The sequence below is a fragment of the Leptinotarsa decemlineata genome, unplaced genomic scaffold (assembly GCF_025532065.1).
Source record: "Leptinotarsa decemlineata unplaced genomic scaffold, Ldec_3_MD MMD2_tig00026328_RagTag_RagTag, whole genome shotgun sequence".
Taxonomy (NCBI): Eukaryota; Metazoa; Arthropoda; class Insecta; order Coleoptera; family Chrysomelidae; genus Leptinotarsa; species Leptinotarsa decemlineata.
This window is the reverse complement of record NW_027412688.1, coordinates 24,945,229-24,971,049: the sequence shown is the minus strand read 5'-3', so window position 1 is coordinate 24,971,049 and position 25,821 is coordinate 24,945,229. Positions and strand designations below refer to the sequence as shown.

The window sequence follows — 25,821 nt, the reverse complement described above, 5'->3', positions numbered from 1 at the left end:
CCGATAGATTTTTCCTGCGTTAGTTTTAAGTCCTCTGAAATGCAAATGAAAATTATTCAGAATATTCAGAAGTTTGTCTCGTTTGAGTCATTACTACGACCATGGTACTGTTCCTTAAGATTACCAGATGTGGATTTGATTTTTGAATTAATTTTTTCTTCAATGAATCTCTTGAACAGTTTCAAAGACGACCTAATGTTATTTTATACATTCACCAGAGAGTGATGGAAATTGAAGGTTTGGCAATCGTGACGTATGTTTGGTTTAGAGGCGATGCTCTGGTCATCCGAATCGATACTCCAGGGAAAAACTTTATTGAAACCGAAATTCGACATGAATTACTTTATATGATATACCGAGGAGTCTCAAAAATATCTGTTTATTCAACGCTAAATGCCAACAAATGCCACAAGTCCACTTATCCACCTAGCAGTACTAAACGTCATTTGTCAATTTTGTGACAAAAATCCCAAACCATCAGCAAATATATGATACTTTTAAGTTTGCAATATTGTTAACATATGCCACTTTTGATACGTTTTTCTATGTACTCTTACATCATTACATCATGAATTATAACAACAAAAATGATGTATCGCCACAACACAAAATTTGAATGCCGTACGTATGCGAAATCTAGAAAAGTTCATGAATACCTTTTAGATGAAGGTGAAGCGGTAATTTTTAGGGCAGTTTGTCACTTTTTCTCTCTGGAAAAACTACACGAGAAAAAAATATTCTGTAGATGCTGTATTTCATTGTGTAACTTGAAACCACTAGTTTTTAAGTGGAAAAAATATGACCTAACACGAAGACTGGAGGAGCTTTCCAATGTTGATTTCGAGATTTTATATAAATGAAAAGAACCAAACAAACTACAAATTCGTGTTGCCAAAAAAAAACTTGGTCGATGGTGAAAAGTAAGTAACACAATTATGAACAGGAATGCAGAAGTTTTGATTGAAACTGCTTCCTTCTGGAAAATAATTCACAAAACACAACTCAACTTGACATTGTTTCTCGGATATTGAAGAAATTTGAAGATTTTTAGACTTTTGACGGATTTTGTGCATAAGAATCATGGAAGATATATGGTATGAAATTTTTTCATATTGAGAAATTTGTTAATGAAATTGTCAGTTTGTCATAGTCGAATGGATTTTCAGAAACTATTTGTTTTTGTAATAACGATATTGTTCATGATCCTTTTGTTTTTTTTAATATGGTAATGATATAGAAGTAGATAGTTATAGATTTATTTATCATTTATCATTTATAGTCTATCATTTATAGACAATTTTAAAAATAAATGTCGCGTTTAGGATTTTATTAATCGGATTATGATGAGTGGTGAATGTAATTGCATGTTGCAGACAATTACACTATACAAATCATAACATCATGAATGTTTGGAATACAAACTGAGTAAAATGTTTTTTAATTGAATAGAACTGGCTGATACTTGATGAAAATCCATATTGAAAAAAATTAGTTTTTTGAATATGGATTTTCATCAAGTATCGGCCAGTCCTATTCAATTAATCAATACAGTTTATTGTATGATTTTCACTATAAAATGGTTTTACAAAAACCGGGACACGTGTTTCGCTATACAAGAGTTTATGCTTCCTCAAGCATAAAATCTTGAGGAAGCTATTGTATAGCAAAACACGTGTCGTGGTTTTTGTAAAACCCTTTTATAGTGAAAATCATACATTAAACTGTTTTGATTAGTTTTTTATAAAGTGTTTTTTGTATAATTCCGTGTTTATATAAAAGTTATTTGTTTCGAAAGAATTTTTCTTTCAATGTTTGAATGAAAGTAGCTGTTTTAGGAGAGCTCTTTCTTCCAGTTTGTGTCTAAAAGCTTCTTCTTTGCATTATCTACATATCTATGTATAGGTACAGTTACTTCTTTTGGAATTGATTGCTTCCTTTCTTTCTTTGGAAGATTACCACTTTTTTTGCAACAAGATGGAGTAGTAGATAGCCAAAAACTTTCTTGCCCAAAAATTATGAAAGATTTGTTGAAAACTCCTTTCAGGTTTGTTAAAATCCTTTCAAAAATACTTGAAAGTCTCTAGTGGATAATAACGATATAATAATAGATGTTCTATGATATTTCGATTCTTATCTGAATACGTCTCTTAAGTAATATAAAAAAAATTGCGAAGTTGACTTGTTTTCACAAATAACCAGTGGTTTGTGAAATTGTTTCACGTAGATAGGTAGGCAGCTTTTTTATTCATTGAACAGAAAAATCTATGTTTGGGGTGGTTTGAAATCTCTGCAGCGTTACAGATTTCATGTAATGAAACTTACATGCCTAACATTGAGGTTATCGACATCAGTTCTAGAAGTACTTTATCTATACAAATCAGATGAAGTTTGATTCATGGCGATTTGTTTTTACATTTGACGGAAGAAGACGCATGTCGCTATATAGTATTTTCAACGAATGAAATAAAACTGATCAACATAGCTGAAACTGTTTGTAGTTTTCCCAATATGTTTTTTCTATTTCAAGTCATTGACTACGATATTCTCGGGTATCTCACAGGGTGCATTCTTTAGCACCCTGTGAGATACGTTTTCTCGGATTATTAGAACTAACATGAAGATCCATAATTAATTTTCCACACGATGTAAATGAAAAAAAAAATAGGAACTTTCTTGAAGTGCCAAGTTTATCCCTAGGTAATTTGATTCATCTGTTTCGTATTTCTCAGATACGCTACGAACTATTAAAGAAAATAAAAAAGTTATGATTTATTCAGAATATTTCGTATAAGCAAATATTTAGTTAGGTACTTGAAAAGTATTTTTGCTACATGATTTCTCAATGCAACATTTTATTACTAACGAAAATACTAGTTAAAATAAGTACTCACTGTCCATCATCCAAGGAAATTCCAAAGGATATCAGATTATCTTCTACGGGCATTTCATCTTCATCTTCGTAGAATACACTAACATCTTTTCCAACAGTAACTGAGAATTGCACGTCTCCATCTCGACTATACAAGGTGAAAAGAGAGTAAATCTGACCTAGAACAAGGAATAAAAATTCGCAAATTGCAGTTAACCTTCCGATGGAAAAATTAACTAACATATATTCTTTAATGGTGTGCATAGTGAAAACAAAATTAAAAAATGTTAGTGATCCGGAAAATGAAACTAAATTGATTTTAGCTCATGTACAGGGAACTGTAGGTTTCCCATTTCTGTGTTTTCATGCTGTATGTAGTCTTCGATTAGTACTCCAGTGAGACCATTGACCCCCAGAAGATCCCTCAAATATTCTATATATTTTGGTATAGAGACACATGGATACAACGAGGATACATCAAATGACACTGAAATCTCTCCATCTCTCAACTTTATATTCTTAATTTTATCTATAATTTCATATGACACAACACTTTCCCTCAATTTTGATATTGAGGGTTTCAAAACGTTTTGATATGCCATTTAGCAATTAGACTTTTGCAATATGATCAATTTTTGACACTTTTTGAGTGTGTTTTTGACTTCCGAAACTATCTCATGCAATGGGTTTGATAGGGTCATCAATCAATGGTATTATGAATTATTTCAAAGTGATCTGACTTGTCCGATATCAAAGAGTATTGCCTTTTTCTGCTTTCATTTCAGATTTTTTGAAAATCTTTCATCTTTTGTAAATGAATATTGGTCTTCGTTGACAAATTGTCTCTGGAACAAACCTGTTCAATGACTTAAGTAAGTGTTGAGTTGCACCTTCAACACCGACTATATCTTTCAAGACTTTGTTTGGAGGATTCAAACCAAATTTGAAACCCTTATTCAACAGATCAAGTTCTTTCTTATCAAAATATTCATTCGAAAGATTTTCAAAAATATTGATAACTTTCTTTGACTTTTCTTCGTTTCTTCAACTTTCATGTTTTTTAAATTTCTCATCCAAACAAGCTTTCTTCTTGGTGATTTTTGATTCAACAGAGAACATTTGTCTCTGATAATTATTCCATTGTTCTGTCTCCTCAAGCTCATATGTTAGTAATTGGTATATTTCAAATGCCTTTGATCTAAGCCTGATTCGTTTAATATACAGATATTTGATTTCTAAATCCGTGTTAGGAATTACACGTTAAAAGGTAAGACCTTGTTAATCCTTAGCTCGCACAAGTTTCGACTTCTGAGGGTTGTCGTTCGTAGGGGCGCGACAGCTGGTTAATGGAAAAACAGATTTTAAACAGATTTTTAAACAAATATATTTTCGTTTGGTAAAAGGCATGTCGAAATCAGCAGAAACTTTCCCGCGAAATTCTAACAGAAAGTGAAAGTGAAACTGTGCCCTGTTAGATATAAATACAGACCAGTTCTAGAGTAATATAGCAATCTTTTTCATCTCATGATGACGCTAAACTGGTTGGTGAGAAGCGCACCGAGAAGAGTGTTTCAGTTCTGGTGTATGGAGACAGCGCGTATTTTGGAATGACTTTTTTCCGACCTTTTTTCTTAAATTATTTATATGTCTTCTTGTTTTTTGTTATACTTTGAAGGGTAAAGAGAACATGAGTGATGTGATATTATCCTTTTTGTTTTTGAACTTCAGAGATGATGGCCTGATGAATGAAATCTAATTTTTCCAAAAGCCCAACTGATTTATTACGAAAAAAGGATCCACACTATATATAGATACTTGATGGAAATTATCCGAAATCTCAAGTAGTAGTTTTACTGAAATGAGAGACTTACCTGGGGTGGGCCTCGCCACAATTAGGACGGAAAAGTCCGTGGGAAAAGCATCTGGAAAGTAGTCCAGCGTTCTTAGTGAAATTTGAGCATGTTCATTCCACCTGGAAAGAGGATATGAAATGAGATATTATGACAGGTTTATACAACTGCTAGTTTGATTCTTGACCTTCTATACGAATGTTTCAATAAAAGTAAAATAGAAAAATAAAAAGACAATAAATTTATGGATGTAGCCGTTACTACGTGGAAGGAGATCATAATGAAGAAGAGAGAATTGAAACTCTATGTTTTTTACCATTTTTATTTGTAACTAACGTTACTGTAGTTTCGTCCTATAAGAACATTTTCAAACTTATACATTTTACTAACAATGGTTGATTACATTAGCCCTTATATAGCACTCTTGTAGGTGCTAATAAAAGTACTTGGCTTGATTGAGTACCTGAATTTTGTTTATTAGTTACAATGCGGATATGCTAATTTGAAAACCGTTGAGTAAACTAAATCGATTTGATCATTCAACAGGTTGCACCCGCAATGTTTATGCTTGTGAATTTCCAAGGATTCTAATAATTGAGTTTGCAACCCTTCTTTGCATACTGCACAAGTTCTGTATCGTTTAGATTCGGGAATTTGTGGTTGCATGACAAGGAATGGTTTGAAAACGCCGAATAATTTTTTCTCAGTCTGAAGGATCTTTCATGTTCAGCATACCGTTTTTGGAAATTTCGACCACATTGTCCCACATAAACACTATTACACTCCGGACGCACTTACGCTTAAAAACTCCAGATTTCTCCAACTTATCCACCTTATCTTTGGCATTGAAAAGGAAATCAGATAACCTGGCATGTGGTCTGAATGCCACTTCCTCATAGTTCTTTCTGAAGAAACCCGCAATTATCTCTGTTCTTTTTCCAAAATATGTTATTAGAGTTACCCATTTCTTGATTTCTGGTTGTTTGACCTGAGGGTATATTAATCTGTAAGTGAATTTACGGCTTTGTTTTCTGACTAACTTCTGGATAGCATCCTCGTTGAAACCATTATTATGACTTATCTGTGTAATTATATTAATTTCCCTAGCTAGATTGTTAGCAGACAAAGGCAGTGATAATGCTCTGTGCAACATTGAATTTTAGGCTGCTAATTTATGACTGTCCAGATGGAAAGGATCGCTTAGAATGGTAATGTTTGTATAGCTAGGTGTTCTGAAAACATTGAACTCAAATTTATTCTGATTGTGTGTAATGGTCAGGTCTAAGAAATTTATCTGTTTCTCTATCTCTGTTTCGAGTGTGAACTGAATGTTGCTATTGCTATTACCATCGCAAGCGATTCTTTCCATCCAGACAGTCATAAATTAACAGTATCAACGCAGATACCGGAGTGTAATAGTGTTTATGTGGGACAAAAACGGTGTTCAGCATCATGAAAGGTCCTTCAGACTGAGAAAAAATGATTCGACGTTTTCAAACCATTCCCCAATCTAAACGATACGGAAATTTTACACTATTCAAGGAAGGGTTACAAATTCAATTATTTATAATCCTTGGAAATTCACAATCATAAACGTTGCGGGTGCAACCTGTTAAATGATCAAATCGATTTAGTTTACTCACCGATTTTCAAATGATCATATCCGCATTGTAACTAGTAAACAAAATTCAGGTACTCAATCAAGCCAAGTACCTTTATTATCTACAGGGATGCTATATAAGGGCTAATGTAATCAACCATTGTTAGTTTAATGTATAAGTTTGAAAGTGTCCTTATAGGACGAAACTGCAGTAACGTTATTTACAAATAAAAGAGGTAAAAACATAGAAAGTTTCAATTCTTTTTTTTTCAAAAAGACAATACCTTTTGATTGATGGGAATTACGTACAGATTGGTTGATTGTTTTCCGGTGAAATAGTCTTTTTCAACTCAAATATTTTTTCTCAAAATTTACCTGTAAGCCCAATCTTGTTTCTTCGGTTCATATTCCTCTGTATTATTCCAACAACGACCTAAGATTCTCACTATCCCGTCTGGTTCTTCGTAAAGATCAGCAGCTTCTATCAAGTCAACAATGCCATCTGAAATTAGCAAAATGTCAAATGAGTTTTTAATATTGAGAATTCATCGAATACTTGTGAAAATATCCTCTTAATGTTCTACTAGGAGGTGCTATGTAAGACATTTTTATATTTATGTTGAAGATGAAAAAATTTATTATAAAATCGTTTGATTAATTTCATAAACTTCACTTTACGATTTGATCTCCACAAACTTTATTTGAGAAATATATTACGACATGTTTCCCTAAAACTGTATCAATCAGAAAATCGTTCGATTAAGTGTATATTCAAAAAGATGAGAGGTGAGATTGGAAGACTAGTATCTGTTTTAACATTTCTCATTGGCAATTCAAACATCATTTCCGCTAAACTTCAGGTAATTGGTACGAACTGTTGTATTTTTCGGAAACTTTACATATCTGACAAAAAATAACTATGTGGCGAAGCCTATATTTATAAAAAATCTATTGACATCATATGTTTGGGACACAAGCGAATCATTCGGTTGGTTGAGGTCCACCAAATCATTTGTATGTTGTCCAATATCAGTCTTTCTGGAACTTTTTTTAGTGCCTGCTGCTTTAGATTTGGAAGTCTTTTTGGCAGTCGCTTTTTCTTTAGAAACCTTTTTTCCGATTTTACCGGTACGGGACTGTCGGAGAAATCTTTGTCTTCGGAAAAGTTGGTATCCATTAGGTAATCAGTTGTTTTGGATCGTTTGACTCCGTCTACTTTGTTTTCAGTGTGGGTCGATAAGTGGGAATCGGACAGGGAAGAGACTAATAGGGTTCAAGTTTCATTGGTAAACTGGTTATGTCACGATAATACATAGAGACATGGTTATTGAAACCATAAATCTTATCCTTTAGTTGCGTTTGCTCTTGCTGAATACCTGTTTATCAACAAACTAAAACAGCATATCCAATCTTACGGTGATATTTTGCAGAGGTTGTTTGACGAAATAGTGGACCTTATCATTGATTTACATTGTAGGTTTGTGATATTTATTTGAAAAACATCTTCTGTATTTGTTGTACTTTCGACGACAAGAATTCAATCAGTCAAATTACTCTCAATTACTAGTATGGGAGACTACCTGGATATTCTTCATTTGTGCTGTCTCTAAGAGATTGAGTTTTAATCTTTCTCTTGAAGATGATCATTTGGCGACTGAAACACGTGTGGAGGTGTTAAAAATAACGGTTTGGTGTTAGGATAGAATTCCAGTAATATTCAATCAATATCTGCATATTAATATCTGAGAATATATGGTTCGTGAAACATATTCAACAATACAGCAAGCTTTGTTTTGCGCTGGAAATCGTTTTTTTTATTGACCCAACAGGTTTTGAAAATGGTGTAATGACCGAAACTAGTAAACAAATTTAAAACTATCGTGGAAAATAAATAGTGTATCCTCAGTGACCCTCAAATGTTGATACCAATATTTCATTTCTGATAATTCATTCATCGTGAAATAATATCTATACTGGCACCAAGAAAAATCCAGATTTTAGAAAATGAACGGGAGACTTTCCGTCAACGGTGAAAATTCATTCCATGGCTTTTATAAATTATGTCATTTCCTACTTTTTGTTTCTATGTTTGAACGCTTCATGCTTCTTGTCTTTTTTAGACCTTCACGATAAAATTCAATTGAATTCAAAGAGGCTATTTTTTGGAGAGATTAGTTTTCTGAAAAAAAGGTTCGCCTAATTTTGAAATTAATTGATTTGTTTCTTTCTTTGGAATATTTCCATATTTTCATGTATGAAGTAGAAAGCCCAAAACCTTTCTATTCCAAAAATGAATCTCTCACAAAAATAAATCCCTTTCAAATAAAAGAAGATTCCTATGGCTGGGATTTAATCAAATGAGCGAATGTATGTCATTACGCACTGTCATCGACGGCATGAGTAGATCCAACTCATTCATGAAATGAAGTCGTCATTTTATCAGTGAATTGAGTACTCCATTTCGTAATGTTATCCAGATTGGTGCTGAAGAAGCAAAAAGGAAAGTGTCTTATTCCGAAACGTTGGTTGTTTACCATTGATGATGACACTGTTCCATGCAAGTTACTTCCTTGCACGACCTTTACATCTTTGTAAAGAGTTTATTTTCAAAATAGTTTATTTCTTCCTTTCTTTGAAAGATTCCTAAATTTTTTGTATAAAGATGAAGAAGTAGAAAGCTGAAACCTTTCTAACGCAAATATTTTATTATATTGTATAATTGGCTCCTGATACGCCATCGCATATAACGGGTCTTCCAACAGCGGCTTCCGAACATTGACAATTGATAACGGTCGTTTTCTTGAAGTTATATCTGTCAAATTACTTGTCATTTGCCAAATCACCATAGACGGATATAGTACTCAACAACACGTGCAAATAATTAAATCGTTTTATCAAAATGGGCAACGTACCGCGCGCTTCGCTCATTTTACGGTCGCCATAATTGTCCTACGGAGACTATTCGCGATGTGATGGATACATTTCAATCCACTGCATCAATAAACGATTAACAAACACCTGTACGTCGACGAAACGCAAAATTTGTCGAAAATGTCGCTGCTGTCTGTGAGAGTGTGCAGGAGAATCCGAGGCAGTCGATTTCACGTCGCTCACAAGAATTTGGCTTTTCGCAGACCACAAATTGACGAATGTTTCGTCGTGACTTGAGCCTGTACGCGTACACAATTCAACTGACCCAGGAATTGAAGGTAAACGACCATAAATAACGACGTGTGTTCACTGAATGGGCTCTGGAGCAGTTGGCTACTGACCCAAATTTTCATCGAAAAATCATCTTCAGCGATGGGCCTCATCGCATCTGAATGAATGGGTACGTGAACAAACAAATTTGTTGAATTTGGGACGATACCAATCTACTTGAGCGTCCGATGCATCCCGAAAAAAACAGTGCGGATTTTGGGCTGGCGGCGTCATCGGTTTCTTTGAGAACGATATGGCCAGGCCACCACTGTCAACGGCGAGCACTATAGGTCGATGATTACCAACTTCTTTTGGTCTGAGTTGGATGCCAACGACATGCCACATGCCACATTGGATATTCTACATGAGCGATTTGAGGGCGTGTGGTGGTGATATGAACTGGCCACCGAGTTCATGCGATTTGACTCCGTTAGACTTTTCAATATATGAATGCGAATAAGCCACAAAACACAGCGGTTCTCAAAGCCAACATAACCCATGCCATCGGTCAAATTCAGACTGATTTATTCGCCAAAGTCATGGAAATTGGACGCTGCGAATGTGTTCTACCCATAAAAGTCGTGGCTGACATTTGAACGATGTTATATTCCTCACGTAATTGCATCAATTGGTCTTTCAAACGAATAAAAAATTTCGATGATAACCCACACACACTTTGTTTTATTTGAACTCAAAGATAGAAAGCACTTAATTAAGACCCTATAACATTCTGATCGCGATCATTCAGTATCGGATATACAGTGCATTTTTTTAATGTCCCCCCCCCTTTTAATTTTTGAACGGGTCAGCTAAAAAAATTGAAATTTGGGGTAATGAAATTAATGCATCAATACTTTATTTCGAAGTGACATTGACAGATGAAACTTTCAAGATGGCGACTGGGCGCCATCTGAGAAAAAAATTAAATGGAAAGGGGGTCTTGTGACACATCATTTTAAAGCTCCTGAAAAATACTTCAGAACCCTAGTATATGAAGTCAATATCTTCATCTACTACAAATATCGATATTTCTAGAAATATTCCTTTTTATCTGCCATATGGCAATTCCAACAACCCGATAAGGTTTGTAAAGTTATTTTTGTTTATGAAAACGACAAAAAATGTCAGTACGACAATGAACATCATTGTTCAGTTAGAATATTCTCATTTAGTTTTCGGTTTTACTAGTAGAAAGGTACCACGTCAATAATCTCTAAAATGGTCAATTCTCGTCCATTGAAAAAAAAAATTGAAGCGATTTTTATTTACGGTACGACACGTAACTTTCACGAGACTGAAAGAATTTTCAATGAACGTTTTCGGAATCGTTCTATCTGTAGAAAATATTTGAGGGAACTTCTATCCAAATTCACAACTACCGGTAGTATACATAACAAAAAGCCCCCAGGTCATCCGTCTATTCCGGAAGAACAGCAAGTGCAAATAATTGGTGAGATGGTAGCAAATTCCCAGTCTACTTATTCCGTCGCGAATGATTGTGAAGTGTCTCCTTCTACTGTGGAATTTTGAAGAGGAATGGGTATAATCCATACAAAATCAAAATGGTACACCAATTAACTGAAGATGAACCTAATCGAAGAACAGAATTCTGCGAAATCATGACGGAAACCATTGCAAGGCATCTTACATATCTCCACAATATTTATTTTAGTTACGAATGTACATTTTTATTAAACGGCAATGTTCACAGACAAAATTGCCGTTATTGGGGTGACACCAACTCTCATGTTTTCCAGGAAATACATACCCAATATCCAAAAAAAAAAAATTACGTTCGGGCAGGAATATTGGGAAACCATATTGTAGGACCTCTATTTGTTGATCAAAATTTAACAGGGGAACTGTATTTGAATTAGCTGGAAACTACTGTTAACCCTCTCATCACTGAAATCGTCGGAGTAAATCCTAATGAATTCGATATGGATATTGTATTCCAACAAGATGGAGCACCACTACAATACTCCAGACAAGTAAGAAACTATTTGGACACCACTTTTCCCGGTCGTTGGATTGGCCGTCGAGGTCCTACAGAATGGCCAGCCCGCTCGCCAGATTTGACACCTTCGGACGTTTTTTATGGGGCTATTTGAAGCAGAAGGTGTACGAAACTGAACCTGCTTCAATATTGGATATACGGCAGAGAATAATAAATATTTGTAGAGATATTGACGTCACTGTGTTCGAAAATATTCGGCGATAAATATCGGATAGGCTGTTCATATGTCAAGAAGTTCAAGGCAACCATTCAAAGCATCTTCTGAACTGACCTCAAGCTTATTACCTCATATTATGTAGTTAAATGTCAATGTATTCAGGCAATTATTAAAAGTTCCGCCATTTTGTAGTAGTTGAAGATATTGACTTCATATTCTAGGGTTGTGAAGTTTCCGGCAGGAGCTTCAAAATGATGTGTCACAAGACTCTCCCTTCCATTTAACTTTTTTCCCTAGATGGCGCCCAATAGCCATCTTGAAAGTTTCAACTGTCAAATTCACTTCATAATGAAGTATTTATGCATTAATTTCACTATCCCAAATTTCCATTTTTTGAGGTTACCCGTTCAAAAAATAAAGGGGGGGACATTAAAGAAATGCACTGTATAAAAACGTGATATTGATCAAAGTGAAAAATACCTATGCAAATCATACAAAAACGATCCATCTTCTTCTTGACAGTTCACAGGAGTAAGTAATTCACTTAATAAATTGCGCCTGCAACCGCCCTTAACGTCACTCATTTACATGGAACATGTTACACGCTTCATCGGTCGTATCATGTCCGATGTCTCCCCAAGGCACTTAAAACCCTGCAAAACGTATATACGTACCGGATGTCATCGAATCTATTAAACAAATTGTAACTCCTCGAGTATCAGGTGTATAAAAATATATTTGGTGTAGGTGAATGATATATGAAGAAAATAGTTCTGGCGTAATTTGGACTATCCGATCCTTTCTGGTTTGACAGGAAATGGCTTCAATTTTGAGTACCCTGTATACTTTAACAAATTTGGATTTCTGTAAAAATTCCGAATCAGAGTATATTTTTCAATTGTTCATGTCTACTTCATTTTTCAGAATCAATTTGGATATTGCATCTAGTTGGCTATGATCGGTTGTAAACTAATATAAGGAACTCAGGTGATAATAATATTAATGATAATCGTCTTTATTGAAGAAAATTAAATTTATAGATGACAATATAATGATAACCCTCTTATTTGATCTATACAGTGCTTTTTATTTTTTGAACAGGTAGGTTAACTCAAAAAATTGAAATTTGGGATAATGAAATTAATGCATGAATACTTTATTTTGAAGTAAAATTGACAGATGAAACTTTCAAGATGGCGACTGGGCGCGATCTGGGGAAAAAACTAAATGGAAAGGGGGGTCTTGTGACACATCTTTTTGAAGCTCCTGACAAATTCTTCACAACCCTAGAATAAAATGTCAATATCTTCAACAACTACAAAATGGCGGAACTTTTAATAATTGCCTGAATAATTTGACATTTAACTACATAATATGAGGTAATGAGCTTGAGGTCGGTTCAGAAGATGCTCGAAATGGTTGCCTTGAACTTCTTAACATATGAACAGCCTATCCGATATTTCAGGCCGAACATTTTCGAAAACAGTAACGTCAACATCTCTACAAATCTTTATTATTCTCTGCCGTATATCCAATATTGAAGAAGGTTCAGTTTCGTACACCTTTTGCTTCAAATAGCCCCATAAAAAATCTGGCAAGCATGCTGGCCATTCTGTAGGACCTCGACGGCCAATCCAACGACCGGGAAAAGTGGTGTTTAAATAGTTTCTTACTTGCCTGGAGTAATGTGGTGGTGCTCCATCTTGTTGGAATACATTATCCATATTGAATTCATTAGGATTCGCTTCGACGATTTCATTGAAGAGATGGTCAACATTAGTTTCCAGCATATTCAAATACAGTTCCCCTGTTTTGATCAACAAATAGAGGTCCTACAATATGGTTTCCCAATATTCCTGCCCAAACGTTAATTTTTTCTGGATATTGGGTATGTGTTTTCCGAAAAACGTGAGGGTTGGTGTCACTCCAATAACGGAAATTTTGTATGTGGACATTGCTGTTTAAAAAAATGTACATTCGTCACCAAAACAAATATTGTGGAGATAGGTAGGATGCCTTGCAATGGTTTCCGTCATGATATCGTAGAATTGTGTTCTTCGATCAGGGTCATCTTGAGTTAATTGGTGTACCATTTTAATTTCGTATGGAGGATACGTATTCCTCTTTAAGTCTCAACACAGTAGGAGGAGACACCTCACAAACATTCGCGACGGAATAAGTAGACTGTTCTGGATTTACTACAATCTCACCAATTATATTTGCACTTGCTGTTCTTCCGGAATGGACGGATGACCTGGAGGCTTTTTGTTTTGTACATTACCGGTAGTTGCGAATTTGGATAGAAGTTTCCTCAAATATTTTCTAGAGATAGGACGATTCGGAAAACGTTAATTGAAAATCCTTTCGGCCTCGTGAAAGTTACGCGTCGCACCGTTGTTGACGTGGTACCTTTCTACTAGTGAAACCGAAAACTAAATGAGAATATTCTAACTGAACAATGATGTTCATTGTCATACTGACAGTTTTTGTTGCTTTTATAAACAAAAAATAACTTGAAATACTTCATCGGGTTGTTGGAATTGCCATATGGCAGATAAAAAGAAATATTTCTAGAAATATCGATATTAATGTGTTTGCCTTCAGGAAATTATTAAATGTTCCGCCATTTTGTAGTGGTGAAGATATTGACTTCATGTCTAGGGTTGTGAAGTATTCGTCAGGAGATTCAAAATGATGTGTCACAAGATCCCCCTTTCCATTTAATGTTTTTCCCAGATGGCGCCCAGTCGCCATCTTGAAAGTTCCATCTGTCAATTTCACTTCAAAATATAGTTTTCATGCATTAATTTCGTTATCCCAAATTTCAATTTTTTTAGTTGAACCGTTCAAAAAATAAAAGGTGGGGGGTCATTAAAGAAATACACTTTGAGATTTAGCCAATGGCTTCCCTTACATCTAACCTTCTAATGATCAGCCATTGATAAAAGTACAAAACACCGACTATTAACTAGAAAACACAATAACACGTACAAAATGATAAGAAAGAAAAATGTTCAAAAAAGGAAAATGTCGTTGACCTCAAGAGCATGAGCATAGGGTGCAGAGTAGGAAGATGGAAATTAATGACAAATATTCACGCTAGCGAACTGATATGTTCTCTCATATGTTTCTTGAAGGCGCCTAAACTCATTTTCTTGACACGAGTTGGGATAGAATTGAATAGTTTAACGACGTTATAAGTGAAACCCTTTTGATACATAGCTGTCGTGTGATGTAGCATGCTGAAATTATCTTTGTGCATGTTATTAACACCACGCGTTTCAGATCTTGAAAGCAACTCATCTTCATTTCTATTAAAGTTATAATACAATACTTTGTAAATAAACAGGTACATATGAAGTTCTAGTGAATTCCATAGTAATAATGTAATTCAACTTAGAGCGTTTTCCAGAAACATGATCATAGCGTCGAAGACTATATATCTGTATCTATCTATACTAATATAAATGTGAAAGTTTGTGAGAATGAATAAATGTATGTATGTATGATTGTGGCTCTTTTACGCCTAAACGACTGAACTAGAAGAAACTTTACATAAATATATCTTTACATAAATATATAATATGTAGGCTACAATTTGAGATGTCTAGTACGTCAGGCCTAGTCTGCCCGCGATAGTATGTAGGCTCATCTGGTCCCAGCACAAGATATTCATGCCTGTCAACATGCGCATGGAGCGCTTGGCCGTTTCGATTTGTGGCTCTGCTCCAAGGTCTGTGCTTGGCGTTGAAGTCGCCAGCAGCAATTGTCGGAATGTTGCTTCCCATCAGCAGTTCATCCAGAGATTCTGGGAGTAGACGAATGTTCGGAGGGTTGTAAACCGAGATTATTCTGTGACAACCCCTGCTCAGTTGAATTTCGACCCCCACGGCCTCAGTACCGTGTAATCGAGTACAAAGGTTGTGTGTAATTTTGGTCATAATATAACGATAAGTGTTAAGTAAGTCGGAAAAATTCTTGCTTTTGGAGTTACATGAGAATAATGTACCTTAAGATTGTTTATCTCAAATAGTTCTAAATGAATGTCAGCGATAGCATATATCTATCTCTTGTGTGGTAGCCACTATATGCAAAATACTGAGCCATGAATACAATTAAGTTATATACTTTTTTTATAATGCACATTTTTGAATATCTGTCAAATTCCATTACGCGTCGCGTCTACTGTAAGAGGATGAGGGACGATGCATGCGGTTAGAGGGTCGATCTAAGCAATGAAGCGTCATCGCCGAGAACGCGATCCGAACGCAGGCAGACGCGTGAGGGCAGACGTCGTTGGCGGTGGACATAATTCGATTCGCGAAGCTATTCATTACTTAGTGTAGTTGGCATATTTTTTTAGTTACTGTATTTTTTTAGAAAAAAAATTGAATTCCGTGACAGACCATTTCAAACAAATAGTTACAATATTTTTTATTAACTCAAAACTTCAGGTTTCCAACTTCAAAACTGACGAAATCCAATACAATCTTTGAATTTCTATTCTCCCCCTTGTCGGTGGAAATTGCTGATTCCCTTTCTCGATGTTCATTTACGCTTTACAATGAACCTACCTGCATATTTTAAGATTCTAGGTTCAATAGCTTCGGCTGTACGTTAATATAAGAGTGTAAGTCAATCAATAGGTAACCATTTACATAATACTAGTTGTTCCCCGCTGTTTAACCCGCGTTAGAGTGGGAACCTACCCTATGTGTTATTCCAGGTCATGATCTATCTATATACCAACTTACATTTGAATCATTTGAGTTGTTTGTGTGTGAAAAAGTAAAAAACGTAAATACATACATTACATTCATGCATCCTTACAAACTTTACGCATTTATAATATAAGTAGGAGTAGGATTAATAGGATCACCAATGTATTTCATTCTAATCCTTTTGCTGATGCTATTCAATATTATATGAGTGGGTACCTATTGATTGACTGACACTCTAATATTGACGAACAATAGAAGCTATTGAACCTAGAATCTTGGAATATGCAGGTAGGTTCTTTGTATAGCGTAAATAAGTATCAAAAAAGGGAATCAGGAATTGTCACCCCTCAAGGGGGAAAATAGTTAATGGTTAATGATACTTATTCATTTGCAATTGTATCAAAAATAAAAACATAAATTACTGATAAAAATACTGAATATTGGTTTATTTAGTTTTGTCAAGGGTGCCATGGATAGCCAATATGCATAATATTTAGTGGTTATTTGAATCAAGTCTTATTTGGAAAATATAACACCCACTTTGGTTGTCGCGTTTCCGCTCAACTCCACTTGTGAATATTTTTCTGATGTTCGTTTTCAATATTATTTGTGGAAAAGAACAAAATCCGGACTGGTAGTCCGTGGTCGACCGGAACTTGTAATACCGAACGTTTCGACTGCTACCACAGCAGACCTCTTCAGCCTGATAGTAGGTAATATCTCGCAGACAACGCACTCATCACTGAAGACTTTTGCCACAGTAGCGGACGAAACGTTTGGTTCTACAAGTTCCTTTTGGCTACGCCTACATGCCTAGATGCTTTCATATTGTTTTTGCGTCTGTAGTCCATTAAAATCCGAACCCGGTACGCCAAACGAAAAAGAAAAATAGAAAGGTTTTCTCTTATTTTCGCAATGTTTCGTGTTCTTCGTGATATTGATGTTGACACTCAAAGACTGGGCAGTCCATCAACCCGCAGAAAATTGACCACGTTCTGATAGAAAAACTCAATTTAAAGATTTTAATGACCGGATCTTATTAGTTTTACCTCATTATCACCAACGAGTTCACATTTTTCTTTTGAATTTATTGAGGGAAAAATTGTGAAGGTTGACTTTTTTAACGATTTCTTCAGCAAGCTACGAGTACATAGGTAATCCTGGTGACGTAAGCTTTAGGAGCAGACAGTAGAAGTTTCATGATTTATGTTAAATTTCAGTTGAATTTTTTGTTGAATTGGCATCATTTCAGTATTTTTGTGAGAATCGTTTTGGGCGGAAGTAAATCGAGAGGCGAAACAAAATTTTATCATGAATGAAGATAATGTTATAGTTGAGGTTAATGAAACAGTTTCTATAACAGAAATTATCGAGAAACTGGGAAATAGTCACAATTCAGCAAGAAAAATTATGAAAAATTACGTCCATTGCGACGGCTTAGGTAGCGTTGCTTTAGGGCTAATGTTTCGTGCTGTGCCGGCTGATTCCGGTTTCAAGGGAGGGAATATAAGGAAACATTGCATGATGGCGCTCTTAGGGTTAAAATAATCCGAAAACAAAATATATCTCCAATCGGATCTCCGGATCATTATTTCTGACAGTCAGCAGGGTCCTTCTAACATATAAACTCAATGTACCAATATTTGCAAACAAATAGTCCTCATATTCTTGCACTCACAGAAACCATAGTCAGTGCTTCAACAAATCCCGACAATTTTCTAAATCCCGGCTATGATTTCCACTCCCGATTCAAACGTAAGTTTGGAATATTTTTTTTTATCCGAAGCAATCTCTCCTGTCAACGATAGGAAACGCCGGAACTCCAAAATTTTGATGTTATGTGGTTTAAAATAATATCACAGAAGATCATATGCTGCGTTTATCGACCACCAAGAGATACACAATATAGGACCCTATTCACTTTACTTGCAAACATCATTCACCGCAAACTGCAAATCAATCATACCAGTGCCGAAATTTCCATATTTGGTGACTTCAATGTCCACAATATCGAATGGCTCAAATTTTCAAATATCAACGGCGAACAAGATCACGAAGTAGAGGCTTTTGCAATTAGCAGCGGATTATAAATGAGTCAATCTTGATCGTGATGGAGAATATGCTTGTCTTCTGGATCTATACCTAACAACCAATCCAGAAATTTATACAGTCACCGTAAGGTCTCCATTGGGATCTTCCGACCACAAACTCATTTCAGTGTTCCGACAAATGTTGGGGAATAATCTAAGCCGCGTAAAATTTGGCATTACAGATCAGCTGAATGGGAGGATCTTCAAGACCATTTCCCAAATTTTCCTGGCTAGATGTTTGTTTTAGCTCTAATGATACATCAACTTGAGCTTCTGAAGTGACGAAAGTTATTCTATGGATGTATATATTCCTTTTTAAATGAAACGAACTTCTAACTGCAAATATTTGTTCAACAAAGATTGCAAGCAAACTGTCGCCTACAAAAATCTTGCTAATCGGCAGTGGTGAACTGGATTTGTTAATGCTCACAACAGATGCGAACTAAGAATGAATGAAAGCAATGAACTTCACAATCAGAAAATTAGGAATAAACTGTTTGCCAATCCCAACGGGTTCCGATCCTTCAGGTCCGTAGCTAAAGCTGTTAATCAAAACTTTACAAAATCCATAATTTCACCATTGACACAAGCGGGTAGTTCAATTGCAACAACAGCCATAGGAAAAGCAAATCTACCAACTGAACAATTTGCTTCCCAATCCACAGTCGATTTTCTGGAAAAGGCACCACTTAGTACTACCACACTTGAACCCACAATGCTGTAAATAAACTGTCAAAATAGCTTGATCATTATTGTTGTGAGCTCATTGTTGAGAGTTAATAATTAATATTTTAACATTATATTATAATGGATTCTGATCATTCAGATATACGAAGTACCCCGCCGGATGTTATGGATGCAGCCAATGAGGCTAGTAAGACTTTATTACCCCAAAAATCATTGAGCGTGTATGAAAATACGTATGAGAAATTCATGGCATGGAGGAAAACAAAGAATATCAATTCATTTTCTGAAAACGTAATATTGGCATATTTATCAGAATTATCCAAGAACTTTAAGGCAGCAACACTTTGGAGTAATTTCTCAATGCTAAAAAGTACCATCAGCATTAAAAAAAACATAAATATTGACTATCCTAAGGTACGTGCTTTTTTAAAAAGGAAGAGTGAGGGATACGTTCCCAAAAATTCCAGAGTTTTGGAGAAAGAACAAATACTGAAGTTTATACAAGAAGCTCCTGACGAAAAATTTTTATTGACCAAGGTAAGTTTAATGTCTCACGGTAGTATTAAATAAATAGAAAATAATATTTATAAATTAAGTAGATCCTAATACGTATAGTTGGCCAAATCAGATATATTATCTAAAACTATGTTGATGTGATATCTAACTATGATCTTCTAAATTATTTTAAATTGGGCGTTGAGAATCGCGTTTTCACACACATTTATTTGTAAATACGAATGGTTCAGCGGTAGTGCGTCGGCCTCGCGCACCTAAGGACCTGGGTTCGATTTCTAACAGCCATAATCTTTTTTTAGTTTCTATATTGTAATTTCTCTTTCTTTTAGGTTATACTAATATTTGGACTTGCTGGAGCTCTTAGAAGAGATGAACTGTATAAACTGAAATTAGATGATATTGAAGATTTAGGTACAATACTCATAGTAAACGTCCATGATACAAAAACCAAAATCTCAAGAAAATTTACCATCACGGAACATCTTGAATTATACCGAAAATATACGGCACTCCGTCCGCAAAAATACGCAGAAAAAAAATTATTTATTAATTATCAAGGTGGGAAATGTACCTGCCAGATCGTTGGTATAAATAAAATTGGTAAAGTTCCTTCGGTAATCGCAAAATACCTAAATTTACCTCATGCTGAACAATATACAGGCCACTTTTAGGCGGTCATCCGCCACGTTATTAGTAGAAGCTGGAGGCGATTTGCTTACCTTAAAAAAACATCGAGGTTGGAAATCCTCTGCAGTGGCAGAGCATTATATAGAAAACTCAATTACTCAGAAAATTGATGTGGCAAATAAAATTTTATCGCCTCAAAATCAAATTTCCTCAGCCCCTATCGGCACTACTTCTATCATCTCAACTTTCAAGTCAAGAAACACACTAATAGAAAAATCAAATGCTGCAGGTGTAAGTTTTGGAATGGTCACAGGTTCCAATATTACTATTAATAATCATTATTATTCCACATCAGAATGAAAACCAAAAATAATAATCTCAGTATAAGAATTAATTGTTAATTTTATAATATAGGTACTTACTAATTATTCTGAAATTCAATAAAGCTCGTTTAACTGATGGTGCTTAATTTTCTCTGTATGGTCGTGGAAAAAGTATAGTGTGCAACATGTGCGTGAAGACTTTTTTACACTCGCGTTGTTTGCGACACTCGCCTGAGGGCTCGTGTCGCAAATTCCACGCCTGTGTAAAAAAGTCGATTTCACGCACTTGTTACACAATATACTGTTGTGGACTGGGTGAACATGTTATCTCTTCAGATCATGTTATGGATTATGAAAATACAAAAATTTTACTAGTTGAAAATATTAAAGTCAAAAGGCTATTAAAAAATCAGAATTACAAAATTTAAGTCAAATTTATTATTATACTTTAACTTTTGATCAACAAAATTTAACAAATAATTTCAATATAACAAGAAAAATTATAGACCACTGCATATGCATATATCATATTTATCACATTTTCTCTGGTGCTGTAACAAAATTCTCAACGTCACATTTGCATTTGACTTAACGGTTTTGTATGTTTCTATTTGTATGCCTATTGTATATTTCAAACTAAGTTTGCTGAGTCTTTTGTAAAATTGTTATTACTATATAATGTTTGCTTCAAATTTATTTTGTAGATATTCTTGATGACGTAACAAATAAATTTCCGAAAGCTTGAATAACAGAAAATAGTGTATATTACCCAAGGTATCAAAAATGTATCTAATCACTTAAAATATAATTACTCGAAATAAATGAAATATATCGAAAAATAATTTTATCCGCTCAGTTTCTTCGATGCACTGTAATGCATTCAAAGTATTTTATTTATGTCAGTTCATAATTGGAAATACAAGGTACAGGGAGATCTCTTCCATAGTGGCCAGATGCCTGAAGCCGATACTGACTTGCCAATTCAGCAACTGTGAAAAAAAAACTCACCGTCTTCCCCTACAACATCCTGGAAAAATCCGGCACTTATCACAAGAATCAAGCAGCACCAATTCGAAAGATCAGTTTTGAATCTGGTCCGAAAACGCATGTTTCAGTCCATGTGTATCACAGCACTGAGAACATCTTTCTATTTCTATGAGCTCAATTAACTGATTCATTAACATAAATGTAATGCGTCCAACATATTTTCCGATTCACGCATTGAGAAGAGAATTAGATCAAAATTGCCAGCTTATTTATTGCTTCGGCCCGATCTGTGGTTGAGCATATATTAGGTCAACTTACAGAGTGAATATACATACAAGATGAGATGCGATCCGAAGTCCACCCTAGCACAGAAATATGAGCATTAGCTCATATTTGATGATTATAACAACTGGCATCAATCGAAACATGTCCTTTAAAGAATGTTACGGGTCGGTCTTACTTTATTCAAAACTACTAACAGAATAAAAACAATATTAGAAAAAAATGGTAACGAAATATTAAAATGAGTTGATGAAAAGTTGAACATTTTATTAAAACAACGATAAAAATAAAATAAAAACAACAATAAAAATTAATTGGCGCTCCGAGGCGACTTCATTGATTCCAGTGGCTTATTTGCTTTTTCAGCTGCAGGAAAACCCGGAAAAACCTGCAGCACCACATCATCTGAAGATCTTGATCTAACAATGTCCTCTCTCTTATAAAACAAAATGTAGGGTGTCTCCAGACGCTCTAATAAATTCAATGCATCGCCAGAACACTTCGTGACACGACTATCGTCAAACTTAAACCAGTCCGTTTCTTCTTTGACCAAGGCGTAATAATGACCAAATTCAACGCCAGAACCACAGTGAACAATGACTGCATGAATATTGTAATAGTGATCTGCTAGGTTGAAATGTGCATCTATTTGGAACCTTCCAAAGAGTTTCTTGCTTCCGTTAGAGGTTGAGTCTTGTTTGAAAATCATCAGTGTTATTATTAGATTGACTGGTGCCTCAGCTATACTTGTTTCCTTATAACAGTCAGTTAGTTTGGAGCATGTTTGACAATACAGTCGATCATCACCTGTTAAAAATTCCATTTTCGGATGATTTAACAATAAGCTTTGCACGGACTGGTTTATTAGTCATATTAGGAAAAGCTAGGTGAAGTTCCAGAAATTCACATAAGTTTTCGGTACTTCTTGAACATTCACCACAAAGTAAACAAGTGACAATTTTTCCAGCAAAAGATTTACAAACACAAGACGAGATGGGCTGTACGGAATTATTCAGTCCAGAGCGGTCAAGAGTATTGATTTTGCTTTTGTTTTGCTCACGAAGAGTATTCAACAAGAACCCCAAGAATTCGGAACAATCCTCTTGTTGAAAAAGTAATATATATTGAATTGAGAAGAAGCGCGACAACTGGTTGACAAAAAACAGATTTTAACAGATTTATCCGACAGATTGTCGGATAAATGTCGGGGGTCATGAAAAGGTGAAACGCAATGAACCCTTGAGGCCTTTTCCGGATACTTGGAGAAAATGGTCGAGTCAGAAGTTTTGCAAATAGCAGAGATTTTAATTGATCTGTTTTGAATACTTAAATTTGTGCCCCAGTTTTGAAAACAGAGTCACTTTTGTAATCACTTCACCTGGTATTTTCATTTTACCCATGTCTTACTTTACCCTAAAGACTTCAGAATCAAAGGAAAGTTGGTTGATGAGTTAATTTCATTATCAATGATTTCTCAATCTGAGTCAGACAATAACTTCGACAATTGCAAATATATGTAATACATTACGAAAATAGAAATTTATGAAAATGAATATAGAGTGCATTTTTTTAAAGTCCCTCTCCCTTTTTTTTTGAACGGGGAAATTTGAGATAATGAAAATAATGCATGAATACTTTATTTTGAAGTGAAATTGACAGATCAAACTTTCAAAATGGCGACTGGGCTCCATCTGGAAAAAAAATTAAATGAAAAGGGGGGTCTTGTGAGACATCATTTTGAATCTCCTGACAAATACTTCATAACCCTAGTATATGAAGTCAATATCTTCACACAAATTGGTGGAACATTTAATAATTTCCTGAATACAAACACATTAATATCGATATTTCTAGAAATATTCCTCTTTATCTGCCATATGGCAATTTCAATAACCCGATAAGGTTTGTTAAGTTATTTTTTGTTTATAAAAACGACAAAAAATGTCAGTACGACAATGAAAATCATTGTTCAGTAAGAATATAAGTTGTTGTTCAGTAAGAATATTCTCATTTAGTTTTCGGTTTTACTAATAGAAGGTACCACGTCCACAATCTCTAAAATGGTCAATTCTCGTCCATTGGAAGGAAAAATTGCGATTTTTAAATACGGTGCGACGCGTTCATTTTCAATGAACGTTTTCCGAATCGTCTTATCTATAGAAAATATTTGAGGAAACTTTTATCCAAATTCACAACTACCGTTAGTGTACATAACAACAAGCCTCCAGGTCATCCGTCCATTCCGGAAGAACAGCAAGTCTACTTATTTCGTCGCGAATGTTTGCGAGGTGTCTCCTTCTACTGTGTGGAGACATTTGAAGAGGAATAGGTATCATCCATATGAAATTAAAATGGCACACCAATTAACTGAAGATGACCTTGATCGAAGAACAGAATTCTGCGAAATCATGACGGAAACCATTGCAAGGCATCGTACCTATCTCCACAATATTTTTTTAAACGGCAATGTTCACAGACAAAATTTCCGTTATTGGAGTGACACCAACCCTAACGTTTTCCGGGAAACACATATCCAATATCCAGAAAAAATTAACGTTTGGGCAGGAATATTGGGAAACCATATTGTAGGACCTCTATTTATTGATCAAAATTCAACAGAGGAACTATATGCTGGAAACGATTGTTGACCCTCTCATCACTGAAATCGTCGAAGCGAATCCTGATGAATTCGATATGGATATTGTATTACAACAAGATGGAGCACCACCACATTACTCCAGACAAGTAAGAAACTATTTGGATACTACTTTTCCGGGTCGTTGGATTGGCCGTCGAGGTCCTACAGAATGGCCAGCCCGCTCACCAGATTTGACACCTTTGGACTTTTTTATGGGTTTATTTAAAGCAAAAGGTGTAGGAAACTGAACCTGCTTCAATATTTGATACACGGCAGAGAATATAAATATTTGTAGAGATATTGACGTTACTGTGTTCAAAAATGTTCGACGTGAAATATCTGATAGGCTGTTCATATGTCAAGAAGTTCAAGGCAACCATTTCGAACATCTTCTGAACTGACCTCAAGCTCATTACCTTATGTTGTTAAAAGGCAATGTATTCAGGCAATTATTCAAAGTTTCGCCATTTTCTAGTAGTTGAAGATATTGACATTAAATTTAAAAGTTGTGAAGCATTTGTGAGGAGCTTCAAAATGATGTGTCACAAGACCATCGTTTCCATTCAATTTTCCCAATTATCCCAAATTTCAATTTTTTGAGTTGACCCATTCAAAAAATAAAAGGGGCGGAAAATTAAAGAAATGCACTGTATGTATAGACCATATTGTATAGGGTGATTAGATTATTACTACTGATAAGTCATTCTTCTAGTAACATGAATTTGATTTTTTTCTCTACAGTTTTTGATACATCGTGTATCTATAAAGGTAAGGCAGATGTTTTAAAGTATGTGTTTATAATTAAATTATTGAAAACTTGAGTAACAATTCCTATTGTTAGAAATCATTTCCATTAGTATAAGTTTCAAATATAAAGAAAATATTGTTGGATAGCTTGTTAATGAATATCAATATCCAGTTAAAACAACTGCTTTTTTCCAAGGATATTCTGTAACATTCATTAATGGAATTCAGACAGGTATCACTCTTTTGAATCTAAAAAACGACTATGTATATTGAAATTTCACTAAAAATAAACTAAACGTGATTGATTTTTCGAAACTCAAACAACTTATCAAGATTCTACGTGCTATCAGTTTCTTCGGAATCCATAAAAAAATCTCAAGGGAAACGTAAACTGACTTGATGAAGGGCTTGATTTAATGTTTTTAGACAGGAAAACTATAAAAAATATACTGTTTTATTGATTTGATTGATTTAATTAGAGCAAGAACTTTTGATAACACACATAGCAG

The 25,821-nt window shown here is 34.9% G+C and overlaps 1 protein-coding gene across 2 annotated transcripts in view; it reads right to left on the bottom strand.

Annotated features, from left to right (window-relative positions):
* LOC111502276 (uncharacterized) overlaps positions 1-21,887 on the bottom strand; it is an 89,785-nt gene extending 67,898 nt beyond the window's left edge. For both annotated transcript variants that reach the window (XM_074182411.1, XM_023156305.2), the window contains exons 1-4: positions 21,667-21,887; positions 6,695-6,821; positions 4,741-4,841; positions 2,892-3,048 (exon numbers count right to left, since the gene is read on the bottom strand). In XM_074182411.1, the coding sequence (XP_074038512.1) occupies positions 2,892-3,048; positions 4,741-4,841; positions 6,695-6,821; positions 21,667-21,766 (485 nt within the window). In that variant the 5' untranslated portion in view covers positions 21,767-21,887. The remainder of the gene's footprint in view (positions 1-2,891; positions 3,049-4,740; positions 4,842-6,694; positions 6,822-21,666) is intronic.
* Between the last annotated feature and the right edge of the window lie 3,934 nt (positions 21,888-25,821).